General features: G+C 48.9%; 1 protein-coding gene across 1 annotated transcript; it reads right to left on the bottom strand.

Moving 5' to 3' along the window:
- Positions 1 to 4,087: 4,087 nt before the first annotated feature.
- Positions 4,088 to 5,050, bottom strand: LOC309891568 (olfactory receptor 14C36-like; the record flags this gene model as incomplete). Its single annotated transcript, XM_082785925.1, has 1 exon — positions 4,088 to 5,050. The coding sequence occupies one exon, from the start codon at positions 5,048 to 5,050 to the stop codon at positions 4,088 to 4,090; it is 963 nt and encodes a 320-aa protein (XP_082642051.1).
- Between the last annotated feature and the right edge of the window lie 9,757 nt (positions 5,051 to 14,807).

Below are 14,807 nucleotides of genomic sequence, written 5' to 3'. Positions count from 1 at the left end.
GGACCACTGGCAGATGTCAGCTGAAAAGTACAGAACCTAGGTAGAAGTGTGGCCTGTCAACTACTTCAGACAGAAGTGACCTCACAGTCCCTTTCTGTGACATGTTCCTGCTGCTGCCCTATCAACTGCAGAGACAGAAGTGACCTCACAGTCACTTCCACAGTCACATTCCTCCTGCTGGGGCAGGAGATCCTGAGGCAGAGCTGAGCTCATCAGAGCATTCCCACCCATCTCCTCCTTGTGGCCTACAAGCTGATAAGGTCCATGGTCCCTCGCATTCTTCTTTGAATGCCATGTGACTGCATGTGGTGGATTTATGTGGCAAGGTTTTGGTAGTGGGGGGCCATTGGGGTGGCTTCTGTGAGAAGAATCCAGAAGCCGTCCCATGTTAGAAAAGGGCCTTGCTGCTGGCCAGGTCTGGGCCGATAAGTGACATTGTTTGTGCCTCTGTGAGAGCATATTTAAGACAGGGGAAAAAAAAAAATAAAAAAAAAATACAGAACAGCAGCTGGGAGAGAGAGAGGAGTGCAAAACTGCCTTACAGGCACCAAGATCAGTGAAGAAGGAGGGGGAGAGGTGCTCCATGTCCTGGAGCAAAAGTCCCCTGTGGCCTGTGGTGAGGACCATGGTGAAGTAGGCTGTCCCCCTACAATCCATGGAGTACCATGGTGGAGCAGGTGGACCTGCAGTGATGGAGGCTGTGGCCTGTGGAGGACCCTCTCCAGAGCAGATTCCGGGCCAGACCTGTAGGCCTTGGAGAGGAGCCCACGCAGGAGCAGGTGACCTGGCAGGAGCTGCTCCCCATGGGGGACCCAAGCAGCCCCTGCACAGCCCCTGAGAGGCCCAGCCCCAGTTCCTGCCCCCCAGTTTTTGCTCCAGAAGGACTCCCCTAGGTCCTGTGTCACTTGTCCCACCTGGGTGCCTTGGCTACCCCAGGACATCCTGGAGGTAGTGACCACCTCTGACTGGAAAACTGAAACCAGCCATGAAAGTAGATTGAGGAAACAGTTGAAACCTGTACAGAAAAGGACTCGATGTAACAGCTGAAAGAGCTTGCCAGCACCACCAGCTTTTTTTCTATGAATGTTCATTATTCATTTTCCCAGTTTTCTATTAACAGCACCATGGACAAATGCAATAAAAAAATCGTGCTTTTTTGATGAATAGTTTTATGCACACACTTACCAAAATACATTTCCCAACATTGCTAATGCTTCTTTTTCTTTTTTTTTTTTTTTTTTTTTTCCCTCCCCTTATTCTGTCTTTGAAGAGCACTCCAAGGGTAAGAGTCACTGAATTAAAGAATTTAATTCAATTAAATTGAATTCATTTTCAAGTCCCCAGAAATCTTGCTGATCCAAATGTTTGACAGCCCAGTCCAGAAAGGCAGGGTAGTGTGACATAGCAGAGAGTGGCATCTGCAATGAACCTGTAAAGGGGTGAGAAAAAAAACTCACAGGGACACTGGGGGTTGTTTCTGGAGGCACAAAGAGCAATGCCAGGGCTGTGTGAGGTGCTAATGTCTGAACCGGTTCCTCATACACATGGGGCTGTTGAGAGACATGAGTCACAGAATCACAGAATCATCTAGGTTGGGAGAGACCTCCAAGACCACCTAGTCCAACCTCTGACCTAGCACTGACAAGTCCTGCACTAAACCATATCACTAAGCTCTACATCTAACCATCTTTCAAAGACCTCAAGGGATAGTGACTCAACCACTTCCTTGGCAGCCCATTCCAATGCCTAACAAACCTTTCAGTAAAGTCGTTCTTCCTAATAGCCAAACTAAACCTCCCCTGGCACAACTTTAGCCCATTCCACCTCGTCCTGTCACCAGGCACATGGGAGAATACACTAACCCCCACCTCACTACAGTCTCCTTTAAGGTATCTGTAGAGAGTGAAAAGGTCACCCCTGAGCCTCCTTTTCTCCAGGCTAAACAACCCAAGCTCCCTCAGCCGCTCCTCATAAGACTTGTTCTCCAGACCCCTCACCAGCTTCATCGCCCTTCTATAGACTCACTTGAGCACATCAATGTCCTTCTTGTCGTGAGGGACCCAAAACTGAACACAATACTCGAGGTGCGGCCTCACCAGAGCCGAATACAGGGGGACAATCACTTCCCTAACCCTGCTGGCCACGCTGCTTCTGATACAAGCCAGGATGCTGTTGGCCTTCCTGGCCACTTGAGCACACTGCTGGCTCATATTCAGCCAACTATCCATCAATACTCCCAGGTCCTTCTCAGCCTGGCATCTTTCCAACCACTCATCTCCCAGCCTGTAGCGTTGCTTGGGGTTGTTGTGCCTCAGGTGCAGGACATAGCACTTGGCCTTGTTGAACCTCATACAGCTGACCTCAGCCCATCGGTCCAGCCTATCCAGATCCTCCTGCAGAGCTTTCCTACCCTCGAGCACATAGACATATGCACCTAACTTGGTGTGGTCTGCAAACTTACTCAGGGTTCACTCAATCCCCTCATTCAGATCATTGATAAAGATATTAAAGAGAATTGGCCCCAGTCCCTGGGGGACTCCTCTAGTGACTGGCCTCCAACTGGATTTAACTCAATTCACCACGACTCTTTGGGCCCGGCTATCCAGCCAGCTTCTAACCCAACAAAGCGTACATGAGACTAAGCCATGAGCAGTGAGTTTCTCAAGGAGAATGCTGTGGGAAACAGTGTCGAAAGCCTTACTGAAGTCAGGATAGACCACAGCCACAGTCCACAGCCTCATCCACTAAGTGTGTCACTGTCATAGAATGAGAACAGGTGTGTTAAGCAGGACCTGCCTTTCATAAACCCATGCTGGCAGGGCATGATTGCCTGGATGCCCTGCAAGTGCTGTGTGATGGCACGAGCTTCCTTGAGCTTCCCCAGTACCGAGTTCAGACTGACAGGCTTGTCGTTCCAAGATCCTCCTTCCAGCCATTTTGTAGGTGGGCATCTCATTTGCTAGTCGCCAGTTGACTGGGACCTCCCCCGATAGCCAGGACTGCTGATAAATGATGGAAAGTGGCTTGGCCAGCTCTTCTGCCAGTTCTTTCAGCACCCTTGGGTGGATCCCTTTCGGCCCCATCAATTTGCGTACATGTAAGTGCTGTAGCAGTTCGCCAACCATTTCCTTGTGGATTATGAGGGCCACATGCTGCTCCCTATCCCCTCCCACCAGCTCAGGGTACTGGGTATCCAGAGAACAACTGGTCTTGCCACTAAATATTGAGGCAAAGAAGGCATTAAGCACCTCAGCCTTTTCCTCATCTCTTGTCACTAAGTTTCCCCCCACATCCAGCAAAGGATGGAGATTCTCCTTAGTCCTTCTTTTCATGTTTATGTATTTATAAAAATATTTTCTGTTATTCTTAACAGCAGTAGCCAGATTAAGCTCCAGGTGAGCTTTGGCCTTTCTAATTTTGTCCCTGCACAGCCTTACCACATCCTTATAGTCTTCCTGAGTGGCCCACCCTCTTTTCCAAATGTCATAGAGTCCCTGACTTGCACACCACGTGCAGTGCACTGCAGCGCTTGCAATGTCCCTCTTGGTCCTGTAGCCACTGCCAGAGGCTGGAAGGCACCTCAGCCCTGCGGTGCTTTCTCCTGCTCTACCCTCCTTTGAGATGCCCCAGGGCATGAGGAATGGGCACAGGGACCTCGGTTCAAGGAATCACATCCCAGGACTGCACTCAGGTGGCTTCCCAGGAGATGTTACTTGGCCTTGTGACACTATCTTGCCCCACTGGCCTTCATGAAATATATGGGAATAACTGATGGCCTTTGTGCTCCTTTGTGTTCATTTCTCCTGTGTGCATACAATGTGGCTACTGGCACCAGTAGCAAAGGGTTTCTCTCCCCATATCTCCACTGCACACAAACAGGGAGTTGCTCTTCTCCTGAGACATACAATCTCCCAGGGGACAATTTGCAGCTGAGTGCATCTGTGCTGGCCTGGACAGACAGAACTGCACCCCTTCACCATGCAACTCCCATTCCATACAGCCCCAAGACGGTGCTGCTCTGCAGAATATTAAAAATGTCCATAAAAACCCACCAGAACTCATCTTGTGCCTGAAATGCTTTACATTATCAGTCATATGCAGAAGATGAAGGGAAATTTCTTGTTTCTGAAACACAACAATGCATCAGTTTCCTCAAGGCATCCTTGAGCTCCTGGTTCCTCATGCTGTAGATGAGGGGGTTCACTACTGGAGGCACCACCGAGTACAGAAATGACACCAACAAGTCCAGGTATGCAGAAGAGATCGAGGAAGGCTTCAGGTGGGCAAACATGACAGTGATGAGAAACAGGGAGACCACGGCCAGGTGAGGGAGGCACGTGGAAAAGGCTTTGTGCCGGCCCTGCTCAGAGGGCATCCTCAGCACTGCCCTGAAGATCTGCACATAGGACAGCACAATGAAGACAAAACATACAATGGTTAAACAGGCACTAAAGATGAGAAGCTGACCTTCCCTGAGATAGGCATGAGAGCAGGAGAGCTTGAGGATGTGGGGAATTTCACAGAAGAACTGGTCCACAGCATTGCCTTGGCAGAGGGGCAGGGAAAATGTAGTGGCCGTGTGCAGGACAGCATAGAGAAAGCCACTGCCCCAGGCAGCTGCTGCCATCTGGGCACAAGCTCTGCTGCCCAGGAGGCTCCCGTAGTGCAGGGGTTTGCAGATAGCAACATAGCGGTCATAGGCCATGACAGTGAGAAGGAAATACTCTGAACCAAAGAAGAAGACTAAAAAGAAGACCTGAGCAGCACACCCTTGATAGGAGATTGCCCTGGTGTCCCAGAGAGAATTGTCCATGGCTTTAGGTGCAGAGGTGGAGATGGAGCCCAGGTCGAGGAGGGCGAGGTTGAGGAGGAAGAAGTACATGGGGGTGTGGAGGCGGTGGTCACAGGCTATGGCTGTGAGGATGAGGCCGTTGCCCAGGAGGGCAGCCAGGTAGATGCCCAGGAAGAGCGCGAAGTGCAGGAGCTGCAGCTCGCGTGTGTCTGCAAAAGCCAACAGGAGGAACTCACTCACAGAGCTGCTGTTGGGCATTTGCTCTTTCTGGGCATGGGGTCCTGCCCAAGGAACAGAAAGATGGTGATTATTAACAATAGAATTAGCTGAGAAAAAGGATTTCCATTTTTCATTTGAGTCTCCCAACATGTTAGCTCACTTCCAGGAAGATATTTGGCAGATCCCTTTCTTGCACTTGGATTGATGCTGCCTGAGGCTGTCCTTTGGAGCACAGGACTATGCTGTGAGCAATGCGGGAGTCAATCCTGTCCTACACCAATAGGTAAAGAACATAGGTGGACTTGGAGCTTTACTTCTAGCTTACCCACCACTTCCATGGAGAGTCTCTAAGGCAGAAATCCTGCACATTTCTCCTTCACTGCAAGTGAAATATTGTGGATTCTGTGGATTCCGTGGATCCTCTCTGTGGTTTCAGTTGATCTGTGCTGCAGGACAACTGCACTCAGAGGTTCACCTGAGAAGAACCTGAACACTGCTGAGAGCAAAGGAATCCAGGCTCAAAGGGCACATCTCCAGACCCCTCACCCTGTCCCCATACTCCCCTTCTCCCAAGCACCCTGAGGGCTCACTCCATGTGCGTCTGAAGCCCACACCCCAGCCAGCCTGGAAACAAGAACAGCAGTATCACGGCCAGGTAGAGAAGCCAGGAGGAATGCCAGCGTGCTGCTGCCAGGGGAGGTAAGGGCAGGGAGGGACAGACAGACACTCAGCAGACCCTCCTGTGCTGCAGCTCTGCCTGCAGAGGAGGCAGCTCCTGCTGGGGACGCTGGGGGCTTGAGAGCAGAGGTAGTGCTGCTGGGAGAGGAGAAGAGGGAATGTCCCAGGGAAGGCACCTGCCCTGCAGGGGATGGCAGGGAGGTGCCTGAGCCCTTCCTAGCACAGCATTTCTGGCAGCAGCTCCCTCTCACCACTTGTCTGTGTCCCTGCTGCCTGCCCATGTGCCTGCTTGGAGCTGGCTCTCTATCCCTAAGTCTCTTCCCTGTTCATGGCCAGCAGACCCCATCCCACAAGCTGTGTGCTCAGACTCACACAGATTTCCCTCCACTGCAAGAATCTAAAAGCACAGAAACAAAAAAAATCCTTCCTCTTCAGATTAACCAAGTTTCAGTCTTCCTCTGGAAATGCCTTTTTATAAATGCCATTGTCTACAGCACCTTCTACTCCACATTAAATGTAGAGTAAGAGTCATCCTGAGAGATTCTATCATCCATCAGATGTGCCAGCTGTAGAAGACCCCTTTGGCAACTGCACCTACACTGCATGCTGCCAGAGACTCACAGTGTGAAGAGCCTGCAGATCTGTCCTGTCACACGCTGTCCAGTTGTTGCACTCCTCAGTGCCTCCAAGCCCTCTCTCCTTCTCTCCTCTCCCCATGCCAGCCGCGGTCACAGCCCCCAGCCCTGCTGTGCTGTGCAGAGGAGCTGCTCCTGGGCAGAGCTGTCTCTCTGCAGCATTGCCCGCTTGCCAGGAGCTCCCCTTGGGCCCAGGAGCTTGGCCCAGCTCAGCAGCACAGCACCCGACCATGGCACCACTTGCACTGTGCCATTGGGCTCCCTCGAGGTGTCCCCAAGGCCTCAGGACTGACAGCTCCTGAGGGCTACAGGGTCTCTGCTGGGGTGTGGTGTTTGAAGCAGACTGAATTCATCAATTCATCACCAACTGCCCTTCTCTGTACACAGGAGAGACGGATTTTACAAGTGTGATTTGTGCTATTAGAGTGTGGTTGTCAAACTTGTTGTGCTTTAAACTGTTGGGAACCTAAGCAACACAGAGCTGTTAGCTCACACCCACCACTCAGTAGCTTATTTGTTGAAATATAGGCAGTTTCAAAAAGACAGAAAATAAAGATATAAGAATAACAGTAACAATAATAAGAAATAATAACACATTTTATTATTATTATTATTACATGTATAAAGCAAGTGACACAGAATGCAATTGCTCATCAGCCACTGTCTGATGACCAACCTTTCCCCAAGCAGGGATCCCCCTGAACCTGGCCAGCCTGGGCTAGGATCTTCTGTGCAGGTCCCTTGAGCTTACTTTGGTTTAGGGCAGTACAAGCTTTCAGAAGGATTAGGACTATTTGCTTCCCTTTCCCAAATACTACTTCTGCTGTGTTGCCCCATGCGATGATGAAAACCATGTACTGGAGGTGTTCAGCAGATTCCCCATTCCAGTGCAGCCTGGATCAATCCAGGGTAATTGGTAGGGCTCTGTTTCCAGCACTGGGGCAGATCATTCCAGGTGGACAGGACACCCCTCCAACTGCAAGCAAAGTGTGGCCTTCACACTGCTGCCAAAGGGTTGAAGAAAAATGCATTAGCAGTATTAATTGTGGCATAGCGCTTGGTTGCCTTTGACTTCAGTTCATACTGAATGAAGTTTTAGCATGCCTGTCATAGAAACACTTAGTGGTGCTGGGACTTCATTCAGGCCACAAAAATCCACAGTTAGCTTCCTCTCACCATCAGAATTGGTCATATGCAATGGACATATGGCCATATTAAAGTCTGAACGAGTCTTGCTGATCACTCCTTGGCTCTCCAGTCAATGAAGCAGCTCATGCATGGGGATCAGTGAGTCTCTGTTAGTGCAGTATTGCCTCAGGTGCACTGTTGTGGTAGTGATTGGCACCTGCTGCTCATTGGCGATCAGCACCTCCACAGCAGAAGGGCCCTGTGAGAGAGTGGGCAAGGTAGACATAACTGGTTGATGTCCTCCATCTCCACGGCAGCTATGCCAAAGTCCACCAATACTCTCGTGGATCTTTGACGTACCCTCTCCTGAAGTAGTCTATGTCAAGGTTGCACAGAGCCTCCAGGTCAGTCCCAATGGGTTGCATTTGCCACTCCTTCCCAGTTAGATTCACTTCAGCCTCCAATACAGTTAATTCTTGGGATTTATGTGCCAGGACATAATCCTCAAAGTCCAATACACCCAATTGCCCTCTTCCTCCCCTCTGGCTGGAGGCAGGGCCCCTCTAGTCCTGCTCATAGTATTCATAGTATTCATAGTATTCATAGTATTCACTCTGTTTGGAGGACTGCCCACTAGAAACAGGAGCAGCAATTTTCTCAGAAGAACCACTTTTTGTGAATGTTTTTCCTTGCGCTTCATGTATCCGTGCCTCTAGGCTGGAGGTAGATTTTCCATCCCATTTTCTCATGGCTTCTCCGTGGTCACACAGTTAAAACCACAGGGTTGCACATGGTATGTACCCGCTATATCACCTTTCTTGAGTAGAGGGACACTTCCGCCTGACAGCTGAGGTATTGGTTCGTACAGGTGGGGAGGAAGATGTAGTCTCTTGCAGCTCTTGGAACTATTCAGACAGTTTCTCCATATATGAGATGCAGGTCCATCGGGAAGAAGAGAGACTTTCTTCATACTGCCAGAGTTGGATAGCCAATTCATCCACTGTGGGTTTCTCATGGTCTTTCTACCTCATTATTGCCAATGAGCTGGCATATGATGATGGTGCACTCCATACAAACTTCTGCCACATGGGTCATGTGCACTTGACTTCATCTGGATCTGTGGACAGCTGTTTGTTGTCCACCTTCAGCATGGGTAATTTCCTCAGGTACTGGATACCTCTCTTCATGGTGGTCCACTTTCCTGGTTGACATACAGATCTGTCTTGAAGGGATATATTTTTCTTGATGCCTGACAAGATGAAGTTTCTTGTGCCCTTTTGCAATGGCTTTGTCAATCACCCCTCACCTATAGGAGGATCCCATCTGCTTGGTTTCCCTGCCCTCTAATTCCAAGCTATTGGCTCCCTTCTCCCAGCACTGCAGCAGCCAGGTGACAACGTGCTCACTGAGATGATGGCTGAAATCTTTTCCCATACCTCATAGCTTACAGTGGGATAAGGACCACTTGGTTTCTGATGCTTATATGATTTCTTCTGCTTTGTCCTCCTGCTTCCAAGATGGCCCATCTTTGGAGAAACCTGCCTCATCTTCTTCTTGCTCCTTTCTTGTCTGGGTAGGAGTTTCTTTCCATTCTAAAGAAAAAACGAGCTTCACATCCATTGTTTACTCTTGCATGTAGGGGCAACGGATACTGGCACAGGTTGGTTCTCTGGCCCAGCTATGGGGCACATTGCAGGGGCTGGAGTGGCTTCAGGACCCATGACAGGAGCTGTTCTGGCTACAGGGTCTTTCAGAGGAGTTGGAGTGGCTGCAGAGCCTATCTCAGGTTTTGGAGTAGCTATATGGCCTCTCACAGTGGTCAGTTTAACTTTAGGCCCATCTCAGGAGCTGGAGTGCCTGCAGGACCTGTTGTAAGGTGTGGAGTGGCTGCTGGGCCCTTCACAAGGGTTGAAGGGGCTGATCGACCTTCCACAGGGGCTGGTGTGTGCCTGTAGGAAAAGTCACAGGGACTGGAGAGGTGTTAACTGTGACTTGTTAAGCATAGGGCAAGACCCAGCACACTGCAGTGATTTGTGTCCCTTTGCAACTGCCAGGGCGATGACACACATTTTTCAAGCATTTCACCGATATTTTAGGACTCTGCATTTTTCTCAGGGATGAAGTTTCATAGCTTTGGAGGTGCCCGCTGCTGTAGGTGACTGCCCATATCCTTGCACACTCCATGCCACTCCTAACTGTCCTGCCTTGGGGCAGATCTCAACTACTTAAGTAGTTGTTTAAGCTTAAACAAAACCTAAATCATATTCAGGAAACATCACAATGGGAACATGCTGGTTTGATCAACCCAAGGATATTCAAAGCTTTGAAGAGCTAGTGTAATTAGCCTGGAGGAGAAGCAGGAGGTGAAGGAGAAAGGGAGAGTGAAGAAGTGGGGAAAAGCATCCCCCACTGCCCTGCATAGATTTACTCCCTGAGGAGAAAAGGCAAAGAGTGTAAAAGGGTGTCATTATTAACAGTTTCTAAGAGATTAAGAGATGGTTCCTGAGGTATAGAGGTGGCAATAAATTTATCCTATCATAAGTCAGTGTTATCCAATACAGCAAAAGAGTAACCTTAAACCAGCCCCCAGAACAGTGGGATAAACAGCATGACATGGAAGACAGACAGTTAGTAATGTGCTATACAACACAATTCTGGAAACAAGCACAAGAGACCCCAGATTAAAATAAATAAATAAATAAATAAATAAATAAAAAACGCAAAAACACAGCATTGTTATCAGCAACTCTTAAACTGATCTAATGCTTATAACAATTTACTTTTAAAACACTGTGGTCAGTTCTGTCATCTTAACCTTTGTGCTCCACACTAGGCACCAAAAAGACTTGGTGTGGTTTGACCCAGCAGGCAGCTCAACACTACTACAAAGCCATACATCCAATGGGATTGAGGAAAGAACTGGGAGAGAGAAAAAAAAAAAAAGAAAAAGTTCATGGTCTGAGATAAAGGCAGTTTAAGAGGACACAAAATGAATTATTATTATTATTATTATTATCATTATCATTATCATTATCACTATCATTGTCATTATCATTATCATTATCATTATTATCATTATTATCGACACCAATAGACTAATGTCATGATATTTTTGTGTGCATATCAAAAGACAGAAAAGGTGGTGATGATTAATTGGGATGTGTTGGACCTCAGCATTATGTATATGATATAGAATAAGCAGTGGATATTGTCTTAGGTTTGGCTGCGATAGAGTAATTTTTTCTTCCTAGTAGCTGGTATGGTGCTGTGTTTCATATTTACACAATTACAGAAGAGTTTGGGTATGAAAGGACCTTACAGATCACATAATTCCAACCCACCTTCCATGGGCAGGGACACCTTCCACTAGACTGGGTTGCTCAAAGCCCCATCTAACCTGGCCTTGAACACCTCCAGGGATGGAGCATCCACAGCTTCTCTGGGCAGCCTGTTCCTCACCACCCTCTGAGTAAAGAACTTATTTCTAATATCTAACCTGAATCTACCCTCTTTCTATTTAAAACCATTACCCCTAGTCCTATCACTACACTCTTTAATGAAGAGTCCCCCACAGCTTTCCTGTAGGCCCCTTTAGGTACTGGAAGGCCACTGTGAGGTCTCCCCAGAGCCTTCTCTTCTCCAGGCTGAACAACCCCAACTCCCTCAGCCTGTCTTCATAGGAGAGGTGCTCCAGTCCATTAATCATCCTCATGGACCTCCTTTGGACTCGTTCTAATAGCTCCATGTCCTTCTTACACAGGGGGCCCCAGAGCTGAACTTGAGGTTTGGCCTCACCAACAATGAGTTACAGAGGGACAATCATATCCCTTATCCTGCTGACCACAGTATTCCTGGTACAAGCCAGGATGCTGTTGGTCTTCTTGGCAACCTGAGCACACTGCTGGCTCGTATTTGACTATCTACCACTATCCCCAGGGCCCTTATCCTCAGGCAGCTGTCCAGCTTCTCTTCTCCCTGCATGAGTGGGATTGTCGTGCCCCAAGTGCAGGACCCAGCAAATAGCCCTGTTGAACTTCATAGAGTTGGCCTCAGCCCATGGGTTCAGCCTATCCAGATCCCTCTGCAGAGCCCTCCTACCCTCGAGTAGATCAGCTCTCACTCCTAACTTGGTCTTGTTTATAAACTTACTGAGGGAGCACTCGATTCCCTCATCCAGATCATTGTTGAAGAAATTGAAAAGAACTGGTCCCAGTACTGAGCCCTGGAGGACACCACTAGTGACTGGCCTCCAGCAGCATTTACTTCCATTCACCATGACTCTTTGGACCCGGCCACACAGTCAGTTTTTAACCCAATGAAGAGTACATCCATCCAGGCCTTGAGCAGCCAGTTCCTCCAGGAGAATGCTGCAGGAAATGGCTTCAAAAACCTTAGTGAACTCTAGGTAGACCACATCCACAGCTTTTCCTTTGTCCACTGAGCACATCACCTTGTCAATCTGATTTGTCACCTTGAGATCTGATTTGTCAAGCAGGGCCTGCTTTGATAAACCCATGTTGACTGGGCCTAATCACCTGGTTGTCCTGTTGCGTGATGGTACTCAAGATAATCTGCTCCATGAGTCTCCCCAGCTCTGAGGTCACACTGACAGGCCTGTAGTTCCCTGAATCCTTCTTCTGCCCTTTCTTGTAGATGGCTGTCATATTTGCTAGTCACCAGTTGACTGGGACCTCCCCTGATAGCCAGGACTGATGATAAATGATGGAAAGCAGTTTGGTGAGCACTTCAGCCAGCTCCCTCAGTATCTATGGGTGGATCCCATCTAGCCCCCTAGGCGGCCATATATTTCGGTGGAGTAGCAGTTCTCTAATTATTTCCTCATGTGTTATGAGAGCTTCATTCTGCTCAAGGCTCTTATCAACCAGCTCAGGGGCTGAGTACTAGGCGAACAACTGGTCTTGCTGTAAAACACTGAGGTAAAGAATGCACTAAGTACCTCAGCCTTTTCATCATCTCTTTTAATTCTGTTTTCCCACATCCAGTAAAAAAGAAGATTCTCCTTAATTCTCTCTTTTTTTTTCTTTGTATTTAGAAAGAAAGAAAGAAAGAAAGAAAGAAAGAAAGAAAGAAAGAAAGAAAGAAAGAAAGAAAGAAAGAAAGAAAGAAAGAAAGAAGGAAAGAAAGAAAGAAGGAAAGAAAGAAAGAAAGAAAGAAAGAAAGAAAGAAAGAAAGAAAGAAAGAAAGAAAGAAAGAAAGAAAGAAAGAAAGAAAGAAGGAAGGAAGGAAGGAAGGAAGGAAGGAAGAAAGGAAGGAAGGAAGGAAGGAAGGAAGGAAGGAAGGAAGGAAGGAAGGAAGGAAGGAAGGAAGGAAGGAAGGAAGGAAGGAAGGAAGGAAGGAAGGAAGGAAGGAAGGGCTTTGGCCCTTCTAATTTTTCCTTTGCACAGCCTAACAACATTTAGGACTCAGCTTCAGAGAAAATGACAGTATACATGAGAAGCACAGAAAAAGTGGAATTGAACAGCCTTCCAGCCTCTACCCTTCTGTAAGCCTGTTCTGCAGCTCCATTCAAATAGTTACTGTTCAAACATGGTGTGACACCACCTGCAGATGGGTGTCACAGTGTGTAGCTCCTCGTTTTTGAGGGCACGGGATATTGCCCAGAGAGCTTGTGCCGAGGAGGGGTTCAAGGCCTAAAGTACCTGCCCTGTGTAAAGGGGCTTGAAACCCAAGTCTGGGTTTCTCTGGTTCAGTGACATGGAGCATCCAAGCAGAGCTAAAGTAGCCTGAGACTGCCTGAAGGGTGGTTTTGGAGATGCTTTAGCTTTCCTCTGTAGGGAAAAATGGCATGAAAGAGAAATAATACCACAAAGTTGACTTCAGGATGTTGAGACTGGACATGAAGAGAAAGAAATCCCCTTCTCCTACTGCTCCAGGAAGAGCCCTGAGCAATATGTGAAGGGAAAGGATCTCCCTTCTCAGAGGCCAGGGATCAAGGCCTGGCCCTTGTGCTTGGTGAAACGCATCCAGTTTTCCTACACATCAGCATCACCTTTACATTGCCTTTGTCTTCTTGTCCTGATTGTCTCCAATGTTCTGCTCTAACGAGCTCCAAGGGAGCCTGTGTCAGTGCTGGCCCTTGGGGAACACTCCAGGAAACTTGGACTGACTTGGACTGATTTGGACTTCTTGAGAGATTTCTTCAATTTGCTCTTTGTGCCTGAGATCTGTGGTCTCATCACCAAAGCCCCCAGAGGGGTGATTACAATGACTTGGGCTGGGCCTCTGCTGCTGAGCTTGGCCGGGCTACTCGGCCCAATGGGAGCTCCCAGCAAGAGGGCCCTGGTGCAGAGAGACAGCTCTACCCAGAAGCAGCTCCTCTGCACAACACAGCAGGGCTGGAGACTCTGACCGCAGGTGGCACAAGGAGAGGAGAGAATGAGAGAGGGCTTGGAGGCAGTTGGGAGTGGATTGGGAGGATGCTGAGAGCTGATGGCAGGAGAAATGTGCACAGCCCTTGACAAGGTAAGTCTCTGGCTGCAGGGCCATGCAGCTGCAGGTCCTGGAAGGATCTCCTGCTGGGTCTTGTTTCTGGGAGGGCAGTGGGCAATGCAGCAGGCTTTGAGATTCCTGCTGGGTTGCACTGTGAGGTGAGGAAGTCTGGCAGAAGCCCCTTGGAGTACCCTAAGGCAGGTGCCCCCAGTCATCCCAGAAAACCCTGCCCTGGCTGGCCATGCCGGGCTCTCTGTCAGCTGCCCCGTAGCTCCTGCAGCCATGGAGGTGCCCCTTGGCAGGGCCCTGTTGGTGGCAGGGTGCTGCAGGGCAGCACTGAGAACAGCCATGTGGGATGGGGTCTGTGGTCACGGGAAGGGAGAAAGAAGGCACACCGGTGAAGACCTAAGGGATGGTACGCTAGAATCAGAGGGGCTGTGTGCCAGTGAGGTCCTTCGGTCAGATCCACAAGGTGCTGAGTGTAAGGAGACGCACTTGAAGTGCTTTTACACAAACGCACGCAGTATGAGGAATAAAATAGATGAGCTAGAAGTCCTGGCCCAGTCCCGCAACTACGACATCATCGGCATAAGCAAAACCTGGTGGGATGAGTCCTGTGACTGGGGTGTTGTGATAGATGGTTACAGGCTCTTCAGGAGGGACAGGCAGGGTAGGCGAGGTGGTGGGGTGGCGATGTATGTGAAGCAGGGGCTGGACTGTGTGGAACTTCAGGTCGGCGATGGCAAAGTTGAGAGCCTCTGGGTAAGGATCAAGGGACGAACGAATAAAGGGGATGTCGTTGTGGGAGTCTATTACAGACCGCCTGGCCAGGACGATAGCACCGATAAATTATTCTTTACAAAACTAAGAGAGGCCTCGAGATTAACTCCCCTTGTCCTTATGGG

This window comes from Aythya marila (assembly GCF_965140915.1).
Source record: "Aythya marila genome assembly, contig: HAP1_HAP1_SCAFFOLD_158, whole genome shotgun sequence".
Taxonomy (NCBI): Eukaryota; Metazoa; Chordata; class Aves; order Anseriformes; family Anatidae; genus Aythya; species Aythya marila.
The sequence above is the reverse complement of the archived record's forward strand: the minus strand, read 5'-3'. Positions and strand labels throughout refer to the sequence as shown.